Raw genomic sequence first — 24,603 nt, forward strand, 5'->3', positions numbered from 1 at the left:
TTTGGGTTTAACACAAGATGTTTTTGTGACCGCCGGTAATTGAAGGCCGGAGCCACGGTGAAGTGTTGCCGTTGGCAGGGGGAGTGTTTTAATACAGCAGTGAAGTACATGGAGGAGAGATTTTAGGGCATCTTTACAGTGAAGATAATTTTTTAAATAACTAATGTCTGTAATTAAGGAGTTGTAGTAATATAATTCTAGCAACGCTGAAATTTTTAGCGATCAGGTTAAAGTGTAATACCACTCGATCATCACACCTGCTATAATATCTTACTTTGCTTTGCTTCTTACTTTGCTTTAAGACAGTGACATCAATATGTGAAATTTAAATGCATAATGTGCCCATATAACCTACAAACTATGACTTAGCTTACGCAAACAAGGGTAAAGTTGAACGTTTAGTGTACTTTATAATAACAATGGAGCGGATTTGTCTTCGCCTGGTCAAACTTGACATGTTGTCCAGCATGAGGTCATTACACTGGTTTGATTGAGTGGTCAGATGGTGTGGACAGAGACAGCGTCCGTCACTCTTCGCCTCTGCTCGGACTGATCCCACGAGGACAAACTCATCTACCTCTCTGAAACTAAGAGGAACTGTCACAGTTTCTCCTTCATCTCTCTGTCTGAGATCAAGACTCAGCATCTGTATAACAGCATTCAGACCTCCGGGTCATCCGTTCATCATTCAGTCCACGCGTGTTCACACCTCGGGCAGACTGAGAGCTTTACCTGCACCCCTGATATGGATGGTGCTGGTAAGCCACTGCAGAAGCTCATGGCCATAATGCTGGGCGGGTGAGTTTTTTTTGTTTGTTAAATAAATACTTAATAACCTTTATAAGAATGACATACCTTCCAATCTTCAGCCATCAGCCTTTGTCAAGAACAGATGAAGCTGGTAAATCAGTGAACAGCTCTAGGTTTTAACTAGCAAGAGTGATGTACCAAGTGTTATGGCCAGTGCTGATGCCCATGATACGACACATTGCCTGGGCAAAAATAAATAAAGAAATAAATATATTCACCATTTAGATTTAAATAAGCAAACAGTCAAGAGTCTAGGATTGGATCTTTATTGCAGGGATTAATATGTTTCTGGCTTGTTATGTGTTTTGCATCAGTTCTTTTAATCTTGAATGTGTAGCTTTTTATTTCTTAACCATGTTGGAAGACGTACCTGTGTACATATTTCAGCATGACAATGTCAAGATTCATTGGACCCAAATTGTACAGTAGTGATTTGGGCATCATGAGGACTAATGGTCATGTATGAATTGGCCACCACAGAGTCCTGAGCTTAACCTTATTAGAAGTCTTCAGGATGTGCAGGAAACTTTTGAGAATGGTTTGACTCTCCCGCTGTCAATACAAGATCTCAGCCAAAAATTAATGCCACTCTTGATGAAACTAAATGTTATGATGTTGCATAACATTGTTGAAACAATGTAATCAAAGCAAAAGGTGGTCCGAAATATTGGAGTGTGCAACTTTTTTTTGGACAGGCAGTGTAAAGTCGACTCCAGCACATCCCAAAGACAATTAGTGAGGTTAAGGTCACGACTCTGTGCTGGCCAATCTTTCATAATGTGAGCCTGATGAATCTCTGCATTGTCATCCTGGAATATGAACATGGGTACATTTGTTTAAGAAATAAAATCTAAAAGTGTTGTTGCTAAATTTGGCTTTATATATACTGTTTATATATATACTGTTTATATATATACTGTTTTTTATATATATATATATATATATATATGTTTATATATATATATATATATATATATATATATATATAAAATGGTTGATAATGAATGGGATGGCCAATATTTTAAATCTATACAATTTTTTAATATAAAATTTGCCAGATAACTAAATCTAAATAAATACTTTATAGATACATATTACTTCAGAATATTGCTGATGTTATGGTCAGTAAATGATATAGTAGTAATATTTTAAATCCATTCAGCAGTTTTTTACCAATCCCCAATTATTAGCTGATACTAATATGTTTACATAACTTACAAAATTTATCTATATCATTTTCTCTAAATATATTTTAGCATTCATCTAGAGCAGAGTTACCCAAACTCGGTCCTGGAGGGCCGGTGTCCTGCAGAGTTTAGTTCCAACTTGCCTCAACACACCAGCTGGGAAGTTTCTAGTATGCCTAGTAAGAGCTTGATTAGCTGGTTCAGGTGTGTCTAATTGGGCTTGGAGCTAAACTCTGCAGGACACTGGCCTCCAGGACTGAGTTTGGACACCCCTGATCTAAAGAATTCATTCAAAGCATTGCTTCAAAGCATTCATCAACTATGTTCATGTTCATGTATTATATACATATACTGTAGCAGTAACATTGTAAAACTCTTTATTGTAATTTTTGATACTTGAATGCATTCTTGCTGAATAAAAGTATTGCAAAAAAAAAAAAAAAAAAAAAAGTAGTGAACACAAAAGTGAACATGCACATTTAAGGAATTTATGATCCAGAACAGTTTACAAAATGCTTTAGCTTCATATAACATGCAGAAAATCCACCAAATGTTCTGCAGGTTATGTGAAACCAAAGCAGAAATCTACCAGAGTCCTTCTAATATCGATATCGTGAATTCTTATGGCCACAATAACCGTGATATGAAAAATCTAATATTGTGACAGCCATAGCTGAAAGTAAAGTATCCAAGAGCGTAGTGTCCTGTAAGTAAGCTCTCCCTTAGGGTCATTTTGATTTAAATTTAAATGTATATGAGTATTACATGGTTTGCTACCCATTGTCTGATGGTTGTAGGGTCTTCACTCTGCCTCTGGCCTTTATAGTTTGGATCAAACTAAATTTGTACTTCCTTTGCTGTGTCCCTCAGCTTTTTTCTGGAAGTAAAAGACCCTTCATTAGATTCAAGTGCTCGCTTCATCTCTTTTTTGTGTGTGTCATGTTTTACTTTCATCTCTTCTCTTGGTTTAAATGAAGAGATGGAGGCATCCTGTCTCAGAGGCACTAAGCACTGTTAAGGGTTCGGTTTTAGTTTCAGAGCTGTTGCATCACTGCATGCTTGTGGGTCTGGTTAGGGTGAAGAAGCTTAACGCTGATATCAGGACTAATATGACGTTGTAGAGTGCTTCCTTTGTTATTTCAAAACACAACAAGCTAGCAGATGCTGGAACAGATTTCAAACCTGCATGCACGCTGTATCGATTGTTTTATTCTGATGAAAAAAAAGATGAAAAACTATCTTATAATTGACACATTATTTATTTGATTTGTTTATTCATATGCAGCCTATTAGAATGATTTGTGAAGCATCATGTGAGTAATGGATGCTGAAAAATCAGCTTTGTCATCACAGAAAATGTGGTACATTTTAAAACATTAAAATGTAAATTGAAATAATTCTTCACAATACTACTGTTTTACTCTATTTTTGATCAAGTAAATGCAGCCTTGGTGAGCATAAGGGACATTCAAAAACATAAAATCTTATTAATGGTGGTATATATGTGAAACACAAAATGTCCAAGCAGCTCTTTTCCACACTGAAGTAGGTGAAATATGGCTGAGTCACATATATTTTGTTTGCTATATTTCATGAGCTATTTAAGTCTTTTGAATGCAATAGCTTTGTGTAAGGACCAGCCCAAAACTTTAGTTGATAGACACTGAAAAATCATATGTAAAAGTATAGATATTTGGTAAACACCTCCCATAATATGGAGGACCAAACCTGCAGGAATGAAAAGTAAATAAATGTTATTATTAGCTGTAAGCTATTGTAATAGGTTAAATGATTATATAACAGTATGATTCCCATTACTGTATACACTTATCACAAGCAATCCATAATCTCAGAATTATCCTTCAACACCTTTTATTATCATATACAACTGTATGACCATGAAGCTGGCATAATTACCCAACAAATCTGCTTTGCGACATGTACCCGGCCACTCGTGGACATGTGTTTTGGCATACTGTATCTGTTGCCCTTCTTTCAATACAATCTGTATCGCAATTGCAATTCAGTGTGATTCATTATGTGTCTCTTTGCTAAATTGCATGTTTCTTTTTGTTTGTTTTTCTACATTGTTTCTAATTGGGCATGCTGTCAAAAAATGGGCTGCTAAGCACGATAAAAAAAAAAGGTTCTTAACACCGATGTACAAACAAATTAGCATAGTAGATAAATGACGAAATCAACAAAAACAGAAGCGCATAATGAATTTTTCTCTTTTTCTCAGGCGGAGCAGGCCAGTTTGTCTCAGGTGGTGGAGCTGTTGTCTCTCTGTTGTTTAACGGCGATCTGGGGATCCAAGGGACATTTTAGCTGTGCTGGGCCAGTGGATTCAGGGCAAACTAGTGCAGGTGTCACTAGTTTCTCTTTTTTCAATTGATTCCTAATCTGCCTCCTTCCCAATGACCACTGACATGTTCCCACTCACAATTAATCAAGCCATTTCATTTTCCAATTCTGTTTGAAATAAAACATTTTTGTTAATAAATATCACATCCATTTAAAAAAAAAAAAAGCATTTTAAATATAGTTTATGTTATTATATTTTATTTTGCATATATATAATTAAATTTTTTGTATATGTGACCTTGGACCACGAAACCAGTCTTAAGTGTCAGTTTATCGAAATTGAGATTTATACATCATCTGAAAGCAGAATAAATATGCTTTCCATTGATGTATGGTTTATTAGGATCGGACAAAATCTGGCCGAGATACAACTATTTGAAAATCTGGAATCTGAGGATGCAAAATATTGAGAAAATCACCTTTAAAGTTGTCCAGATGAATTCTTAACAATACATATTACTAATCAAAAATTGAGTTTTGATATGTTTACAGTAGGAAATTTACAAAATATCTTCATGGAACATGATCTTTACTTAATATCCTAATGATTTTTGGCATAAAAGAAAAATCGATAATTTGACCCATACAATGTTTTTTTTGGCTATTGCTACAAATATACCCCAGCGACTTAAGACTGGTTTTGTGCTCCAGGGTCACATATATGTATTTTGAAAGTAGACTCTTGCTCACCAAGGCTGCATTTATTCGATCAAAAATACAGTAAATTGGTAATATTACAATTTAAAGCAACTGTTTTGTGTTGTAATGTTAAATGTTTATTTCTGTGATGGCAAAGCTGAATGAGTTTTCCATACATTAGTGTCATTCTATCATTTAATAGTAATTCTATCAATCTAATATCAAGGAACATTTCTTCTTATTATCAATGTTGTGCTGCCTAATGTTTTTGTGGAAACTGATTTTTTTTTTTTTTTTTTTACAGGATTCTTTAATAGATGTTCAAAAAAGCAGCATTCATATAAAATCTATATTTTTGTATTATTATAAATGTATTCATTGTCACTTTTGATCAATATAATGTGTCCTTGCTGAATAAAAGTATGAATTTGTTTTAAAAAACATTTTGTTTGCTCAGAATTAAGCATTAGATGTTGATGGGACTCTGTTTAGGTTGGGTTTGTCCATTAATGATGCAAATACTCCTTAAATATTGATTCTAAAATCCCTAAAAGACCCTTTTAACGTGAATTATACTCCTCTTCTCGAGCTCAAAGAAACCTTCTCAAGTACTCTCTTGCCACCATTGTAAAACAATAACAATATCTCAGAGGAGATCTTATTTGGGTTTCTAAGGACTTCAATTTGAGGTTAGTTAGAATTCAGCTACATTTATTTGTTTTCTAAATGGATATTGAATTTGCATTTTCTGAATCACTGTGCTGCGTGAAACAAAGGTCCACTTTAAATTTAATTGTACTTATGGTGTTTTTCTTCTAAGATACTGTGTACTCTCTTGCTCTCCTTTTAATGTGGATATTTTCATCCCTTTTTTCCCTGTTTTGCATCGTCTTTTCCCATTACTTTTAAAATAAATTGCATTTTAATGGTTAAGCTTTTTATCTCCTAGTCATTTTGTTCTCCAAATATGGTTCACTTCATTCTGTCCATCTTTCTCTGTTTACTCAATATAGCTTCTGTGTGCTCTGTCAGAATAGCTCATTTAACTGCATATTCTCTCTCTCATTCTCTCTGTCTGTCCTGTAGTTCTTATTTGATCAGCTCCTCAGTCGTAAGCTGGAGGCAGAGGCGGACCAGGTTGGCCTACAACTGGCTGCCAAGGTACTGCAGAAATGTTATTATTATTAGGGTTCAATTCCAAAGGAACACATTGATAAAATGTCTTTTTAAATTTAAATGTAAGTTGCAGTTTAAGAGTGTTTTCACAGTGTGCTTTTTAAAAATTTTACTTTTTTTTTTTGTTTTATATTTTTTATTTTTATATGTGTTTTTTATTTTTTGGTGTGTGTGTATTATTATTATTTTTTTTTGTAAAATTTTGTGTGTGGGTTTATAATAATTTGTAAAATATTGTGTGTCGGGCTTGATGAAAATTCCATGAATTGTCACAATTAACAATTTTTTTTATTGCTTAGTGTTGTTTTAGAATTATTTTCTTTTTCTATTAATTATTAGTTTTAGTTAGTTTAGTTAACTAGTATTTATTACTATTTTTAATTTAATTTCAGCTTATTTTAATTGCTGAAATTTTTTTTTTTGTTTTTTTACTTTCTAAGTGTTTTTGCTTTGTTTTGTGTTAGTTGGTTTTGTTTGGGAGTTAGGTTTTGTTTCATTCGTTTTTAGCAATTTTTTTTTTTTTTTTTTCAGGGATGCTAAACATTTCATTTTTTTTGTTTAATTGTTTTGTTTTTATTGGTATATAAAAATAAAATTAAATTATAATCAATTTAAAATCTTTTAGAGCATAGATATATTCTGACCATTACACCTTGGATTCAACCCACTTTATCTTCCTTATCCATTTAAAATAAAATTAATTTGTGTTTTTTATACATCATGTAGGATAGGCTGTCTGACCAATACATATAGGACAATACATATATAGTTATTTTATTATTTCATTTGGTTAGTCAGTTAGTGCTGCTGTCTGATGATGGGTCAGATATCATGAATGTCGAGATTACGAGAACACATGAAAGTTTGGTTAGTCAGTTAGTGCTGCTGTCTGATGATGGGTCAGATATCATGAATGTCGAGATTACGAGAACACATGAAAGAAAGTAAATAATAATCCATGACCTCTAATGGCTTCCATATATACTTGACTAAAATTACAAATAAGTTCACTTTTGAAGGCATGGCATACTTGGGATAAAAGCTGTTTAAATAATTTTTAGTAAATTTCATTATAAATAAAAGCTGTTAATAATGTGAAAGACTTTTTATTGCTTGGACTATTTATGGCACTGTTTCTTTACAAACTGCTTGACAGAAGCATTTCTCTGAATGTGGCAGTGGTCTGATTCACGGTGTAGTGCTCTTCCTGACAGCATGTCTTCTGATCCCATGCTTGGCATCATTATGGAGAAACCCTTGATTCCCTTCTATCTCTTCTAGTAGTAATAACGGGCCGCCTGCTGCTCATAAACGTGCCCAGATCTGGCCTGCCACAGCCGGCTCGGTGAAGGACACTGGCACGTTGCTGCGGTAACGATGCAAGGCTTGCTAGACTAGTCATGAGTCATGCTGTCCATGATCCAGCCTGCTCTCAGCTCCAGCTAATGACGTTGTCCAGAGCTTCGAGCTCTCATGGGTGTGTGTGTGTGTGTGTTTGTTCTCCCTGTTTGCTTCCTTTGATGGTGACACAGCTTTATCATGCCTGAAAACCATCTCTGTATGTGTGTTTATTGAGATTGGTGTGTGTTTCTGTCAGGTGTGTGCTGACGTGAGGTTGGGTCCAGTGTTTTGGCAGCAGATGGAGATCTATGATCAGTTGAGAGGTGAACCCACCATCCCTGAGTGGCTGTCCACACACCCTTCCCACCAAAACCGTGTCAGACAGTCGGACCGCCTCGTCCCTGAGGTAAAGCACACGAAAGCAAATACATGCATCATTAGACATCGTTAGACAAGATCATGTCCCCCTCTCTCTCCCATGTCGCTTCCTGTCCACTTACTGTCCTATCCGAAATTAAGGGATATTTTTCCATGTAAAAAGTAAATCTTAAAAAAAGCGCCAAATATATGTTCTTTGGAGGAATAAAAGTATTGCTTATATATTTAAAAAATAAATATTAAAAAATGTGGAATGTGTATGGATTTTGGTATTGCTTAAAAATAAAAAGAAATAATAATTAAGGACATTTTCAAATAGGCAAAAGTTCATTTTAAATATTCAGTATTTAAGATTATTTAATTGATATTTAAAATCAAATTAAATTTAACAGTAAATTGATAATTTTTTTTAAATCCATCATTTCACTTGAATTTTATAAAGCATTTACAGATTACTTTTCTTTATCCATTTGCTACTGGCTTTTCTTTATCATTTTGCCAATCAATAAAATGTCATTGGACAGTTCACACATGGATGTTCATTGTTTCTCCCACATGTGAACTATCCAGTGGCATTTTTACTCAGCCAACCAACTGCTAAAGAAAAGCAGCTGGCAAATGGGTTTAGAAAATTTTGCATTTAAAATGGATTCACTAATGTACTGTTATTGTTACAATATTTTAACTTATATTAACTTAAGATTTTTAAAAATTTCAAAATGTTTTTTAAAATTATAAATGTCTATTTTTCCTGTTCTTTGTTTTTTTTTTGTTTTGTATAATTTTTATTTTTTTTAATTTTTTTTTTTTGATATCTTATTTTTGTTTTCTTTACTTAACTTTTTTTTTTTGTGTATAATTTTTTTTTCATTGAATTTTGTGTAAAACCTAATAAACATGCTCTCCATTATGATTTGAGATGAACAGTATATTTAGCTTTGATGAAAATGGATTGGCTTTGACTGTTTAGTCAAACACACAAGCTGTTTTCAAGGGAGAGCTGTTTTCTGTATTTAAATTGAGGTGTATGTCCTGGGTACACTGTTCTCTTGATTTAAAGAGTATCCATCAGAAACACACTGTAGGCCTTGCAGACACGTCTGAAATCCAGACAGCACCAAAGCTAACAAGACGTCTGGAGACCCCTCTGCTCTGGAGCAAACTCAGCCCTCTACACACATGCCTTAGAACACGTTCATAGTGGAAATGAACAGATAAATGCTCTTCTGATGGAGGGGAGAACCAAACGCAAGAGCCATGGATATTAGGGATTTTAGAAAAATGAATTTGAATATGTTGGTATCCTTAGATCAGTACTAGCAACCACAGGAGAAAGCCTTCATAAGCGATTTAGGCTAAATAATTCACCACATGAGCCATTATGCATTAAATATACTTTTATATTGCAATATTTTCACATTAAATCTTTAAATTAATGTGGAAACAACATAAAGACACTATATATTTTTATATTTGTTTAATTGCATCTTTTTTTATGACTGAAGGCCAGTATCACTGATGCCAATACTACTGATATCTCTATGAAATAGTTTTTCCCCCTAATATTTAACCATTGACTATAGCCATTCAACATTACAGTATAAATGAGAGCTATCAATTTTAAAATTTATTAGACTTAAAAAAAAAAAACTTCTAACTTAAGTGAACTTAAAACATTCTTCACATAAACCCATTATAATAAATGTCATATTTACCTGTGCCCTTCAGCAGAAATATACAGAAACTGAAACACTAAATTCTAAATTAAATATAGATGAATCCATAAAGCTATAAAAGTTATTGATTTTTTTTTTCTTTGCTTAACAGACATCACAGCAGCTGGTTATGAGCTTATTTTGGCTGTTATTTCTTTAAGAGCTGTCGCTGCTGAGCATGATGCGGATCTGACACGCATCATATTTTCTCTCAACTCTTTTTACCTTTTCTGACCCACTTCAGGTCTTAAAGTCTCTAATGAACTGACGAGTTGAATCGGATGTGTTAGATAAGTGAGACTGAGTGCTGGGCTGCTCCAGGACAGTTTTGAAAACCATTTCAGGGACATGTTCTTAAATGTGACTCATATAAAATATATTACATGCATGCACAGTTTTAAAGGGATAGTTCACCTAAAAATGAAAATTTTATGTTTATCTGCTTACCCCCAGGCATCCAAGATGTAGGTGACTTTGTTTCTTCAGTAGAACACAAATGAAGATTTGACTCGCGCCTGGTTTGAGAGTCAAAAAAAAACATACACAAAACAAAACCAAATTCGCCTGTGGATCGTGATGCTGAAAGAGAAAAATACGGTCTGTGAGAAACTGAACTGAAATGTCCTGAGCGTCGGAAAGCTGTCTTCTTCTTTTTGCTTTATGGCTGATCGCACTCGCGCCTGGTTTGACTCGCGCCTGGTGCTGATGGGAAGCTGGAGTACATGTCGGAAATGTCTACCATTTGATGTGATCGAGTGGGTAGCTAAAACCCTAGCACAGACTCCGCCCCTGCCAGTTAATTGCTTTTAAATGCAACGGTTTGAGTTAAAAATTTTTAACACGTTCAAACTGATAAAAAAAAAAAAAAAAAAAAATAATCGCCTGTGTTAACGCGCTAATTTTGACAGCACTAAATATTATATTATGAGATATTATTACAATTTAAAATAGCTCTGTTCAATTTGAATATATTGCAAAATGTTATTTATTTCTGTGATGTAATCTGAATTTTCAGCATTTCTCCAGTCTTCAGAGTCACATGACCCTTCAGAAATCATTCTAATATGCTGATTTGCTGCTCTGGAAATATTTATTGTTATTATCAGTGCTGAAAATAGTTGTGTCGCTTAATATTTTTGAAAACTGTGTTAGTTATTTTTTTTTTTTTCAAGATTATTTGAGAAATAAAAAGTTCAAAAGAACAGGATTTATTTGAAATGGTAAACTTTTATAACATTATAAAAGTTTTCACTGTCACTTTTGATCAATTTAATCTATTCTTGCTGAATAAAAAAAAAAATCTTACTAACCCAAAACATTTGGACAGAAATGTATTATTATTGGTAAAATTAATATAATGCGTGATGTTTTTTATTGTTATAGTATAATGATCATTTAGTTATAATAAATAGAAAAATACAAAATCAATTACAAATCGTGCTTTGGATAATAATTGTATAAAAAATAATCTGTGTCTGTCATATAAAAGTGATGTTGGTTGGTCTCAATTATATTTTTGTGGCCTGCGGTCCATGTTCATGTGTTAATGTGTACTGAATGTGTGTAACTGTAGTGTTTATGTAAATATCTTGTGATGTTAGGCAGCAGATGGAAAATTATAAATCGATTTCACGCTTTTAAGAGCCTTCAAAAAAAAAAAGATCAGGCACTGGTAAAATATCTACTATAAAATGATGAAATATTTGCAATTTGCAATTCCCTCAGAATTCACAGCTTCAGTCGTCAGCAGAGAAAGCCATATGTATGGTGTAGTTACTGAATCTACCTGCAGGGGCTAACTGAATGATACTAACCAGCCAACCCTTGACCACCTGCTTTAAACAAAGAGCTCAGGTTAACATACTGTTAATAGAGTGAACTGTAGACTGTTGAGCAATGTGGACAGCCATCTACAGGAACATGCTCTCTCCCCGTCACCAGTGGCTACACAAAATGGCTGTCTAATATACGAAACAAAGTTGCGACAAAAGGATGCGTGAATATAGGAATTTTAGTGGCATGCAGAGACCTTATTTAACCTTGAGCTTGAACTCTTAACAGTGCTGCTTGCGTACTCGCACACTTCAAACACAGAAGCAGCAGATGGTCATGGCTGTAACTGTCCATCAACTGTAATGCGTGTGTGTTACTGTTGAATGGAAGTTATTACTCCTTCGGGAAGTTACTTTAAAACGCCCTCCATCTCTCTCTGTTCTCACCCTCTTTAACCTGAGCCAATGGAGACTCGTCCTCCACGTGCCCACTAATGAGAATTATCATAGTGCAGTGTGTGTGCGGACTCCCCTCAGTCTCCTGATGTTTGATACATGAATACAAGTGGATTTTGTAGTTGTCGCCTTTATATATATTGACTGTTTGAGAGTGACTTGTCTGATGAATCAACAATCATCACATTATTTAAATCAGTTTAAAAAATGTATTTAAAGTGGAAATTACTGTATCATAAAATAAAATATTAAATTTTTAAACTAGCAGTCTTGTAAACATACTTTTTATGTATGTAATATGTATTAATTTTATATGTAAAATGTAATTACTATATTTTTATATAATTATATATATATATATATAATATATATATAATATATTATTATACATATATATATATATATATATGATTTACATAATTCAACCTAGTTTCTTGCTTTACTGGCATTGTTTTTGAAGCAAAAAAGACGTAAATCAGTAGAAGTGTCACATGATCCTTCAGAAATCATTCTGATGTAAGTGTTGAAAATAGATGTGCTGCTTAATATTTTTGAAAACTGCAAATTTTTCAGGATTATTTGAGGAATAGAAAGTTCAAAAGAACAGCATTTCATTATTTGAAATGGAAATCTTTTATAACATTATAAAAGTCTTCACTGTCACTTTTGATCAGTTTAATCTTGCTGAATAAAAGTAATAATTTTTCATTCTTAAAATCTTTCTGACAAAAAACATTTGAACGGATGTGTTTTATTGTTTATGTGAAATATTATTGCTAAAATTTGTTTAATGCATATTATGTTTTTTATTGTTATAGTGTAATGATCATTTAATATCAACTATTATTTTTTTATATAATATAAATTTTATTATTAAAATGTAATAGCTATTTTTTATATATTTATTATACTTGTTTATTATATATTTCCACATTTATATTTAGAATTCAATCTAGTTTGCTCTAGTATGCTTTACTGGCATTGTTTTTGAAGCAAAATTAATAGATAATTTATGATAAAAAAAAGAAAGTCAACAGAGGAAGAATAGAAATCTGTGATAATGAAAACATTCAGAAATTTGTAACTTAGCAGCGCCGAGTAAACAAGATATATATTAACAGGTCTCTTTGACAGAACTGTTTTGTTTTTTATTTGTAAAAACAATGCTTGTTACTTTTGAAGAAAGTGAAGAAAGAAAGCATCAGCTTTTAAAAGTATTCTGTGTCACACTGCTCGTAAGTATGCAACTGATGTGTCCCTCCTGGGTAATTGTTCTCAGTAAGCTTTGTTCCAGCCACTCTTTCATCAAGTGTCATTTGTTTAAAAAAAATTGTTTGTTTAGAAAAATACTTTGTTAAGTGTCATTTGTGTTGGTGCTGGTTGCTGGTGTTTTACAGATAAAGATAAAGGATAAATGTAAAGAAAAAGGACGTGTTGTGTGGCCAAGTATGGTGTCCTGTACTTGGAATTTGTGCTCTGCATTTAACCCATCCAAGTGCACACACACAGCAGTGTGTAGTGAACAAACACTCACACACACACAAACTGTGAACACACAGCCAATGCTGCGGCGCCAGGGAGCAGTTGGGGGTTGCTCAAGGGTCTCACCTCAGTTGTGGTATTGAAGGTAAAGAGAGGGCTAGATATTCAGTCCCCCTATCTACAATCCCTCCTGGACCTAAGACTCAAACCCGTAACCTTCGGGTTACAAGTCTGACTCTGCATTACAGCGTTACATCAATAAAAGCATTACATCAATAATTACAGCACATTATTGATCAAGTGTTATGTGGGCTGTTTCTCCATCACCCCTAATGGAGGTCAAAGGTCAAAGTTCAAGAGGTCACAGACAAAAAGCAGTAGGAGCCGTGTTTTTGTCGAATCAGTTTTTGATTGAATGAGTCTGGATGTCTTTAATGTAGAAGATATCCTGGTCTGTGTTCATCAATCCTTCCATTAAATAACTACTTCAAACCATCCATTTAGATTTTTGATCACTTTCCAACATTCCATTCATCAATTTCTTTGAATAACTGTTCCTGTTCATCAAAATTTTATATTTCAGTGTATGCATCCCTTTAAGGCTGGGCGATACAGCTAAAACATGTATCAACAATATAATGTTTCATATCATTTGGTATCGATAATTATTGAAATTTTTTATAACCTTTTTTAAAACAAAAAGCAATAGAAATGTTTTTTTTTTTTATTCAACCACTGTATTTTTTAATTTACCCAATTTAAGACAAACAACAAATCATTTTTTGTTTTAACAGTCAAACACAAAATAATTACGAAATATTTTATTTCTTATGTTTTATATGCAGATTAAATAGCCACAGGAGGGCACAATGAGCAAAATAATGCAGCACAATAAATAGTTTATATAATGGAATTAAAATAAAACGTTGTGCATGTCTTTGAATGTCTTGTAAAAAGTGTAAAATTTGTATATTTAAATATATTTTTAAATCAAATATAATTTTGTAAGTTTCATAAACCATTATGAACAAAACAGCATCATGTATTTATACACGGCTTAATTCAAAGAGTCGAAGCTCCGATCACACAGATTGTATTTAAAAACATTAGACGCATTGAAATGGAATAAACCTCCACAAATTCACAACATGTTTTCTAAAAGTTTAAACTCTTTTAACTTTACATGGCTTTCTATACTGTACCTCTCTTGCGTGAGATGTGAGTGCAACAGTCATAGTTGTCTGTCCCAAAAATGCACCTAATATGCGTTCTTTGTGAATGGCTTGGTTTCAATTTTAACCTAACCAATAACTTCTCCACATTGAGCTTCTATATTTTTCTAATATTTTGAATGAATAATGCAGCAGCTGCGCGTCTTGTGGTTTCAACTGGACAGACTAACAAAAACAATAAAGTACGACAAAGACACTTAAATCATCATCACCGCATCTCGTGCCCCTCTGATGAGGCTCTCCTAACATTCGATTGTACCGTTTTTGCATCCAAATGCAAATTGTTATTTTAAATTTGACTAATATAGTTTTTTTATTCACAATCTCCTCATCACAGGCAGGCACAGCACTCAGCATGTGTTTGTGTGTGCTGTCTGCTTGTCACTGATAGCACTATATTGTGCACTGTACAGAACATTTTTTGTATCGTTATCGATAAAGGTGTACCATTGATAAATACCCATACCATTTATCGCCAATCCCTACATCCATTCATATTTTTTTGAGTAATTATTCCAATCCATCCAGATTTCATATCAGTCATTCCAAATTTCATATCACTATATCCATCCATGCATAATCCAGATTTCATAGTGCTATTTCCATCTATCATTCATCTAGATTTTATGTCACTGTTCTCATCCATCCATCCATCTATCCATCCAGATTTCATATCACTATTTCCATCCATCCAGATTTCATCATCTGTCATTCATTTAGTTTTTATTTAAGTTTTATCCATCCATCCATCCATCCATCCATCCATCCATCCAGATTTCATATCACTTTTTCCATCCATCCAGATTTCATCACTATTTCTATCCATCCAGATTTCATCACTATTTCTATCCATCCAGATTTCATCACTATTTCTATCCATCCAGATTTCATCACTATTTCCATCCATCCAGATTTCATATCACTATTTCTATCCATCCAGATTTCATCACATTTCTAGATTTCATCACTATTTCCATCCATCCAGATTTCATCACTATTTCCATCCATCCAGATTTCATATCACTATTTCTATCATCCATCCATCTAGATTTCATTTCACTATTTTCATCCATCATCCATGCAGATTACATTTCACTGTTTTCATCCATTAATCCAGATTTCATTACACTATTTCCATCATCCATCCATCCATATTTAATATCACTATATCCATCCATCCATATTTCATATCACTATTTCCATCCATCCATCCATCCATCCATCCATCCATCCATCCAGATTTCTTATTGCTATTTCCATCCATCAGCCACAAAGATTTGATGTCACTGTTTCCATCCATCCATCTATCCATTTAACTATTTCCATCCATCCATCAATTCTTAAAAAGCAGTGTCACCTGGGTAATGATGAAGAGATGGAGGGTTCATAGGTCAAAGCTTAAATGCATCTGCATGAATCTGTGTCATTCTCTGTGTTGTTATAGGCTTTGGAGCTGCATGCACGCTGTGACTGTCCTCCCCAAAGCTGACCCCCGTGTCATTTTTCACCAGGCTGTTAAATTGCTTCTGGACAATGCCAAAAACCAAGAAAAGATTGCACAAGATGAAAAGAATGAGAAAGAGAGAGCTGGAGTCATGTTGCCGTTCCCTCAATCCCCTCCTGTCCCGACTCTGGGGTCTCAGGCTCAGCTGGGAGGATTGCTGGCCACATCCGCTCTGCCACAAACTCTGCTTAGTAAATGAGACTTGATGAAACATGACTGACAGGGACAAATTCAAGCTTTCCTTTTCACTTCTCTTTTTCTAGTGCAGTAGCTCTGAACAAGGCCTGAGAGGGTCGTTGGATAGAACCAGGCAGTTTTTTTTATCCATTTGATTAGCTGTCTCTTTGATACCTACGTCAGTTAGTCTGTGAGATGATTTAAGTGGGAATATGTAGATCATTTGTGTGTGATGCTTGAGTTTATGCTCCTCCAAGCATCCATGGCAGTGCAGTCATGTTAATAATGGAGCAATTGTGAATGGGTTTTTGATTGGTTTTAATGATGTTATTAGCATAAGACCCCTGTGAAGCTTGAATTGATTATGGTGTTCTGTACATTATTCATTAAACATCTGCCTCTGCTTTAATGTCCCCTATAGGTTTCAGGCTGTAATGTAACTGCTGCATAGCAGCTAATGTCACTGCGTTTGAAGCTGTGTGGAGCATTGGACACACTACATTATTTGGAGGATTTATCAATGGGCAGCTGACACTAAATCAGCCCGATGCTTGTGTTCTTGACAAGTGTTAAGTTTATTTTAAATGCACTCTGTATGAATACTATGAATGTAAAGAATATGTGACAGTAATTACATACAAGATAAATTAATTAACCAGCCTTGGGTCTCCAGCTTTTTTTTAAAGGTGTAGTCACATACAAAAAATAAGTGATGCATGAAGCTCCACTCATACAGATGTCTCTTTCAGATCAACCAGCTATTAATTGGTCAATGTGGCAAATTTGCAGCACAAGAACACGAAGGAAACAACTTTTTGCATGAGGAATTATTTAATCCTTTTTACAAAATTCCCAATCATGTACAAACCTATTGAAATTACTTGATGTTACAGCACTTTACAGAGTGTTTCAAAGGGACTGATTCTTGGTTCACAATACATCACAAAAAAACTTAATTTTCAGTTTAATAATATTTGCTGCTTTTGCTGTATCTTTGTTAACTGAACATAAGCAACATGAAATTAAAATTAAATTTCTTTATTTTGTATTTACATGGTTTTGTTTATTTTTTTTTTTTTGTAATATTTTTTTGTTTGAATGCTGATTTTGTGGATATGTTGCAGCATTATCTGATTTACATAATTTCTTTAGTGAATAGGCCACAAAGCACCCTAGACCATGCATGCAAATAAATTCCATCAACTTCAGTCATCTTTATCTGATTTTACACGTAAGATTCAAACTATTTAATTTGTACCTACTTTCAAATGCAGAGCATAATACATCCAAGCAAGCTGACATAAAACCAGCCAATCTGCTGCTGGTACTTCCTCCCCTAGAGGCCACTTTTTACAGAGTGATGTGCTGCAAAAGTGCAACATGTTTCTGTCTGTCAGACAAATGTGACGCTGCACTCTGGGTCTCTAACGAGGGAAAATGGAGGAGGAGAAAAGCACCACATTGGAAGAGACGAGTGATGCATTTGCTCTTACTGGGCGTATTTTTGAACAGATGGCTGTATTTGTCCTCTCATCCACCCACCAGCCATTTCCATACAGACTGAGGAAGACCTATCTCTGAGAGATGCCACTTTGGTGTTGATGTTTACTGCTTTCTGTATATGTCTAAATTTTATTGACTCTGGGGTGGTTATAGTTCATTTTCACAGCAGAAGAACCACTGAGGCCACACAAAGAGTTTGCCGGGAGAAACGGTTCTGGTCATGCACCATAGACCGAGTGTGGTTTAGGTGTTGATCAGGTATCCCAAAATGTTCTTTCTTTTTCACAGGTAAAATCATAATCATAACGACATTAATCTGGAGACCTGGTTCTTCCAACCTGGCGAGAGCTTTACTAAAACTGCAGACCAAAACAAACAAGCTATCACATTCTATTAAGAATCATGAACTAGCCAGTTGGTACACAATCTCGATCAAACAATTATGAATTTCTTGACCATGGTTTCACCTTGGACCAGCAATAAACTAGGTGCCACATTAAGCTGGTCTGACCCCGATATATTTAAGAAGGACCCTTGACCAAAGGGGCTTTCACACCAGTAGAACCTTTTTATAGTTTCTAGAACTATTAACTGAAGTACCCGCTTTTTGGCGTGTTTGCACCGCAGGAGCTAGGAACATATTTAGTTCTAGGAACTCAGTTTGAGGGAAATTAGTTCCTACTTCAGAATAGTGTCTACAGATATAGGAACTACCAGAGATGTAAGTGTATGCTGATTGGCCAAACACACATGAAACACCGGATTAAAAGAGCATGACAATCTCACTAAATCTCCTATGACAACTTGCAGTGTTACATATCATCAAAGCTGAGAAAAGAACACAACGCTGCAGACAACAGGTAGCTAAATGCCGTTATCCCAGTTTTCCAAGTTTGTGGAATAAAGATTTTCACATAGCTTTTTAAAAGAAAGTTTCCTGCAGACTTTAGTATTAATTTCAATTTAACCCACCTGTTTGTAATTTGCAAATAATTCTAAATATTTTGATTAGTGTGTTTGGTTAGAGCTAAACTTAGCAGAACACTGGCCTTCCAAGACTGGAGTTAAAGAGTCTAGGTCTACTACCTCATCCTGTTAGAAGACCATCTTGGTCAAGCTGGTAAGAGCTTCTTGACCACCAATGAGCCAGCTACCATGTTGCATAAAAGAGCCTTACCACTGGTTCGACTGTGTTTTCCAGCAGGATCCCTGACCAAAGTCTACTGCTGTACCTTAGATAGATGACTGACCATCATGGCCAAACAATTAGAGCTTCTTGACCAACATGGACAAGCAACATAATAGCTGCCACATTAAACTATCTGACCTGGAATTTCCAGAAGGACCCTCAGTTTGGTTGACCTCCAGTTTGGTTGTACTAATGTAAACAGCTACTAATGTATAATAAGGCTTGTTGGTAGTATGAGAGGTTTCTCCATCAGGACCTTTGACCCCACAAAGATCTCTACTATCTTGGCCTGCTTCCCACTTACAGATATTCTGGCTGGTTGACCATCTAAACCAGTCTGGACCGGCTAGAAACCTAGAATCTTCCATCTTCCACCATTTTCCAAAACTTTGGGAAAACACTGCAGTACCACTCCCACACAACTGCTGTTAATCTGGAAGTTCAAGCCACCATCTGTGGAAATGAAAGCAGAAAACAAGTTTTGATCAAAATGCAGTCCGAAACAGCACTCCAAGACTCATACTGCATGTGGTTGACATAATTATCTACAACTGTGCCTCCCTCCAGGCCCACTTCAGTTTTCTGAGTGTATGCTTTTGTATGCTACTTTCTGCTCATAAGTAGGACACATCTGTAGTTTTGCTGCTGTTTTGACAGTTATTATCTCTTGTCCTTAATACATTTTATCCTGTTTACTTCTCTTTGAGTTTCTTTGTCTTTGCTTTGCTTAAACTTACATTATGAACGAATGTACTAAAGTGTCCTTCAATGGTAAAACAACATGTAGAGCATCTGCTCGGCTAGTTTTGGTGCAGCAGAGTCTGTTTGTGTTACCTGTATATGCAAATATCTCACCATGGCCTCTGGGGCAGAATTCTGACCCACTTAGTAAAAATACTTTTTCTAAAAACTCTCCGTTGATGGAGGAGCCCTTTGAAGGTGTGGTTAGAAAGTGTGTCTGTTTAAATTCGGCAGCTGTTGCCATGGTTTTGCGACCTAGACCCGCAGCCTATGTTCAATTTAATTGCAAGCTCAACGGGATGTCAGACGGAGTGCTTAAACCCTCAAAACAAACGCAGGAAGAGAACTGCAGGGTGCAAGCTCAACGGGATGTCAGACGGAGTGCTTAAACCCTCAAAACAAACGCAGGAAGAGTATGTTCAAATTAGATGCAAACTCAACGGGATGTCGAGCGAGTGTTTGATATGCACTCTCTGAAGGTGTTTTCATTTTTTTGCGCAGGGTCGTGTGTGTAGATACTGGTTTAATTTGTAATATTGTAAGTATAACCACCAGGGGGCACCATTTGGACCCCCAGCCGTACGCGGCTCTGACACGCTCTCTGAGATTAGAATCTTCAAATCTGAATGTTCCATTTTTTATTTTTTTTGTATTATAAATGTAAGTTTTTATTAGGTTTTATAAGTGTACAGATGACTGAAATTATGACTTTTTTAAAGATATCTACTATCTCACATGAGCACATTCACACATTCCCCATACTATTACAGATAAGGGCGAGTTATTTAAGTGTGTTTAGCCATTGTTCAGAGATTAATGATGCTATGCCAGAGTTAACCATTTTTTAAATAGAATATGTCTGAGGTTTTTCATGATGCAATGTGGAAAATCTGTTTCTAGTATGTCGGTGGCTGTTCAGAAAGATTTTTCTGTGGCTTTTCTTTGCATGGCCACAGGAAGAGACCCTCAGTGCGTTTCTGTAGGAAAGGTCAGACTTGTAATTGAAATATTTATATTAAGATTATTACTGTGTATTGTAAGCTTCAAAACAAGAAAATAGGTACAGTTAAGGCCTTTGTACTTTAAAGAAAAATGTTTAATTTTAAATGACTATGAAATGGTCAGATCGAAAAGAAACAATATCGCCCATCCCCAAAATACAGTTACAAAAATAAAACTCATTCTACAGACTATTCCTTTAAAACTGGAGTGACATTGGTAAGCGAAAGATAAGCCAGGAGAGGTCAAAGATAGAGTGGAACACCACCGGACAGTCTATTTTCTTTCTTATTCTGTTTGTGTGACTTTCCATCTGTGTTCAGCAGAGCGGTGATGCGGTGCAGCAAACTTCAGAGTGTACTGGTCCTACAGGGCAGTGTTATGAAGGGCATCTGAGAACACACGCAAACACTGACCATCACAGACAGACACAGGTCACTGGTGCATGCTTACAGCCCAGAACACCTCATTTCTCCTGCAGCCATCACACTGAGAACAGGCAGCAGAGCCGGAGCACCAAAAGCTTCTAATGTAGCACTGTTTTTTTTGTTATTTCTCATATTTGGCATGTTAAAGACTCCCAAATCTAACTTTTATCCATGTCTATTAGCATGCTAGTGTATTCTTAAAAGTTGGCAAAATATGCTTTATTTTGTTTTGCTTTATTATTTCTTCTATATGACGATCCAGTGTAATCCAACTATGTCTCTAAATCCATGCCTGTAAAGCCTTCTACACACTGCATGATTTTAGCAATAATATCATTACAAATCACACTGTGCGATATGGATCTAATAAACTTGGGTACAACACTTATGCAGACTGTACAATGATGACACCTATTAACTTGAAGGCTATGATGCAAGTTACTATTGAAGAATAAAACGTCATTTGCATGCGCAAAAGAATCATGACAAAGCACAGTTTGGCAGTTGTGCTTTTTATGTTTGCTGAAAAAAGAGGAAGTTGTGAAAGAGGATGTTAAAAAGAGTTTGAAGCAGTTTTAAGTTTTAGTGACATATCGCAACACGCCATTTCATGTTGCATTCTTATTGGCTGTTCAGTAAACGTGGGTTGAAGCAGCAAACACAGTGTGATGATCATGCTGAATTTCTGACACTGTCAGAAAATGATCGCAAGCTATCTTTGGTCGTAAGAGCTTGACAACAGCCGTCTTTGAACCTCTCTCACTGTACGACATAGGACCACTGTTTAGGAGCCAAGATCACAGGAATCTCCATGATTGTTTCACGATGCCAATCTTTTATCCTGGACAGCCGAAAGTGAGCAGTGTGTCTTGGGCTTTAGCTTTGAGTCCATTGATATGTTAATGTATATCTAAAATTTGGCAAAATGTGGAAAATGGACCAAAATAGTGAAATCAATCTTTTGGTTCATCATTATTTCTCATGTATGACATATTTACTGTATACCCCCTAACCTCAAAATCTGGCTTTTAGTCCATGCCTGTACATGTTTACAGTTTACAGACTTTTCTCTTCCAGGTAAATAGACAAAAATGTTTTGCTTTTTATTTTTTCTCTTATATGATCATTTAAGACCAATTAATTTAAGACCATCTCTGTTAGCTTTGAGGCTGTTAAAATGTACTCCGAAAAGTTGACAAAATACATACAAATGTAAAATTTTCAGTCTTTCTCTTACGAGTAAATGGACCAAAATGTTGGTTTGATGTTTTGATGTTCTTGTTATTTATAACATGGGCCTATTTCAGACCAACTTGAATCAAAATCTGGTTTAGCCCATGTCTGTATAGTGTTGAGGCTATTGAAATGCTAATGTACTCTGCTGATGGAAACTGACAGAATATATAAAATGTTTCAATTCACAACCTTTCTCTTTTCTAGGTAATGGGCCAACATGATGACATCATCATCATCTGCTAAGGTGTGTGTACACAAAACTGTGTCCAATAAAATACTACCTAGAGTGAGAATTCCTCCCCTCTCTCAAGGTTTGACTGGTTAGCATTGTCTGGTTAACCCCTGCTTGTAGATGCCTGGAAGGTCCTGCATCAAACAAGGAACTGCTATTGTGAAGAATGAGGTTGACAACGGATATCTCCTCAGGTATTATTAACCTTGCTACCTGCTACTGGCTACCAATAGTTAGCTGCTAATCACAGTTTAACAGTATGTCTTAAGCGGTCACGTTAACCAATTTTCGTGCACAAAAATCTAGTCATTTTAGTAGGAAGCCATGAAATTGGGCATCGGGAGCTTTACTTTGTGCATAGCTACACTACTTACAATATTCAGTATAATGGACATTGTTGTGCACTCTAAAATTTGCTCATGTGACCTTTAAGCTAAAGGTCTGACCTAATGTCATATCCCACCTTAACAGAAAATACCACAGAAAATAAAACTCCTCACACCATTTCATGGTCTTCAAATGTGAGAAACATATGTGAAGCGAACCTCATCCTAGATCTTTCTTTTTATCTTTTCAGATCATTTCACTCTCCGTCTCTGTGGGGCAGTTTCTCTCTGAAACACGCTCTGCGTATGGATTTTATACCCACTCACTTCATCAAAGTGCCGTCTGCTCTCTCTGTATCGAATAATAATCATTCTCCAGTCATGCCTCCATTCAGGGCTCAGTAATCACCTCCTGCTTTCATTTGCTCACTTTGCTTATTTCCCTCCCTTCTTCTGTGTTCCACGCTTGAAAACATCCCTGAACTGAAGAAATAAAGGCCGATAAAGTGTGACTGCATTCCGGGGGCTCAAGGGGCACCAAACTCCTTACCGTCAATGGCACTGGGACGAGGGATTTACATATGAATACATTTGAATAATTTCACATTAACCTTCCGAACGCTCGTGCTTTTGTTGTTTCTGAACACATATTCTAATGGTGACATACAATTCAAAGCCTTGTAGAACAACCACAGTGAGCGGTAATGTCAAATCCTGTCTTGATGCCGTTGTCGGGCTTTGCTGTACAGATGTCAGCGATGTCATGTGTCTGTCTGATTAAAGTTGGTTATTTTTCTAGGCTTTTCAGAGCAAAGCCATATTCGGTCTGTATGTCTGTTATATGATTTCTCCTTGGCTCTGACCACAGGAGAGGAAATGTACATCTCTGCATTCGTTTCATCTTTAATTGCAGCGTAAAGCTTTGCTCATTAATCCACAATGAGAACAGGAGACTTTTCTCCCACTGCTCGACTGCTTCAAAAATCCCTGATTTGTGTCTAATTACCACACGCTACACACACACACACACACACACACACACACACACACACACACACACACACACACACACCATACAGTACACAGAGCACAAAGAACTGGGCCAGCCATACATAAACATACACTCAGCAGGGTGCCTGATTCCTTCCTGATCACCCTGGAGTTTAGAAAACAGCACGTTTAACAAATTATTGATCATTTTTTTCAGATCAATCCGAAATCAGTTTATCGGTATCATTAGGCTCTAAAATAGCACCTAGCTAGCTAAGCTAGTGGATCATTTAGTTCCCAGAGCGATCAGAAATCTGTATGTGAGTGATGAGAGAGGAAACTGCTGTCTCAGGGCCTGTTAGTGGCTTATGGCAGTTTTAATGTGTTGATTGGTTGTTTCTTAAATGAAGGGCACGCTTAACTGAGGTGAAGACATCTGCTTGGTTCTTGATCTTGTGGTCCATTTTGGTAATGACATTTAAAGGGATAGTTCACCCTATTCTGTAATCTTTTACTCTCCCTTTGTTGTTTCAAACCCACCTTGAAGCGTTTGCTTTGTGAAAATCTTTCTAGTTGCTAGGGTTCACATTTGCACTGTTTTGTGAATATTAAACAGTATATAAAGTATATAATATAAACAGTCTTGACATGCCATATTTGAATATAAGCAAACGCTTGAATATAGTGCAATAGTGGTACAGTAGGGGTGTGTGATACAGTATGCAT

General features: G+C 35.5%; 1 protein-coding gene across 1 annotated transcript; it reads left to right on the forward strand.

Annotated features, from left to right (window-relative positions):
- The first annotated feature begins 264 nt into the window (after positions 1–264).
- On the forward strand, positions 265–16,872 carry oma1 (OMA1 zinc metallopeptidase). Its single transcript, XM_042747474.1, is given in 9 exon segments — positions 265–758; positions 761–798; positions 1,198–1,270; positions 4,240–4,307; positions 4,309–4,363; positions 6,087–6,161; positions 7,774–7,923; positions 15,997–16,028; positions 16,030–16,872. Coding segments are annotated over 9 exon segments (1,056 nt in total). The 5' UTR covers positions 265–419; the 3' UTR covers positions 16,256–16,872.
- Positions 16,873–24,603: the final 7,731 nt, after the last annotated feature.

This window comes from Cyprinus carpio, chromosome B20 (genome assembly GCF_018340385.1).
Source record: "Cyprinus carpio isolate SPL01 chromosome B20, ASM1834038v1, whole genome shotgun sequence".
In the NCBI taxonomy this organism is placed as follows: domain Eukaryota; kingdom Metazoa; phylum Chordata; class Actinopteri; order Cypriniformes; family Cyprinidae; genus Cyprinus; species Cyprinus carpio.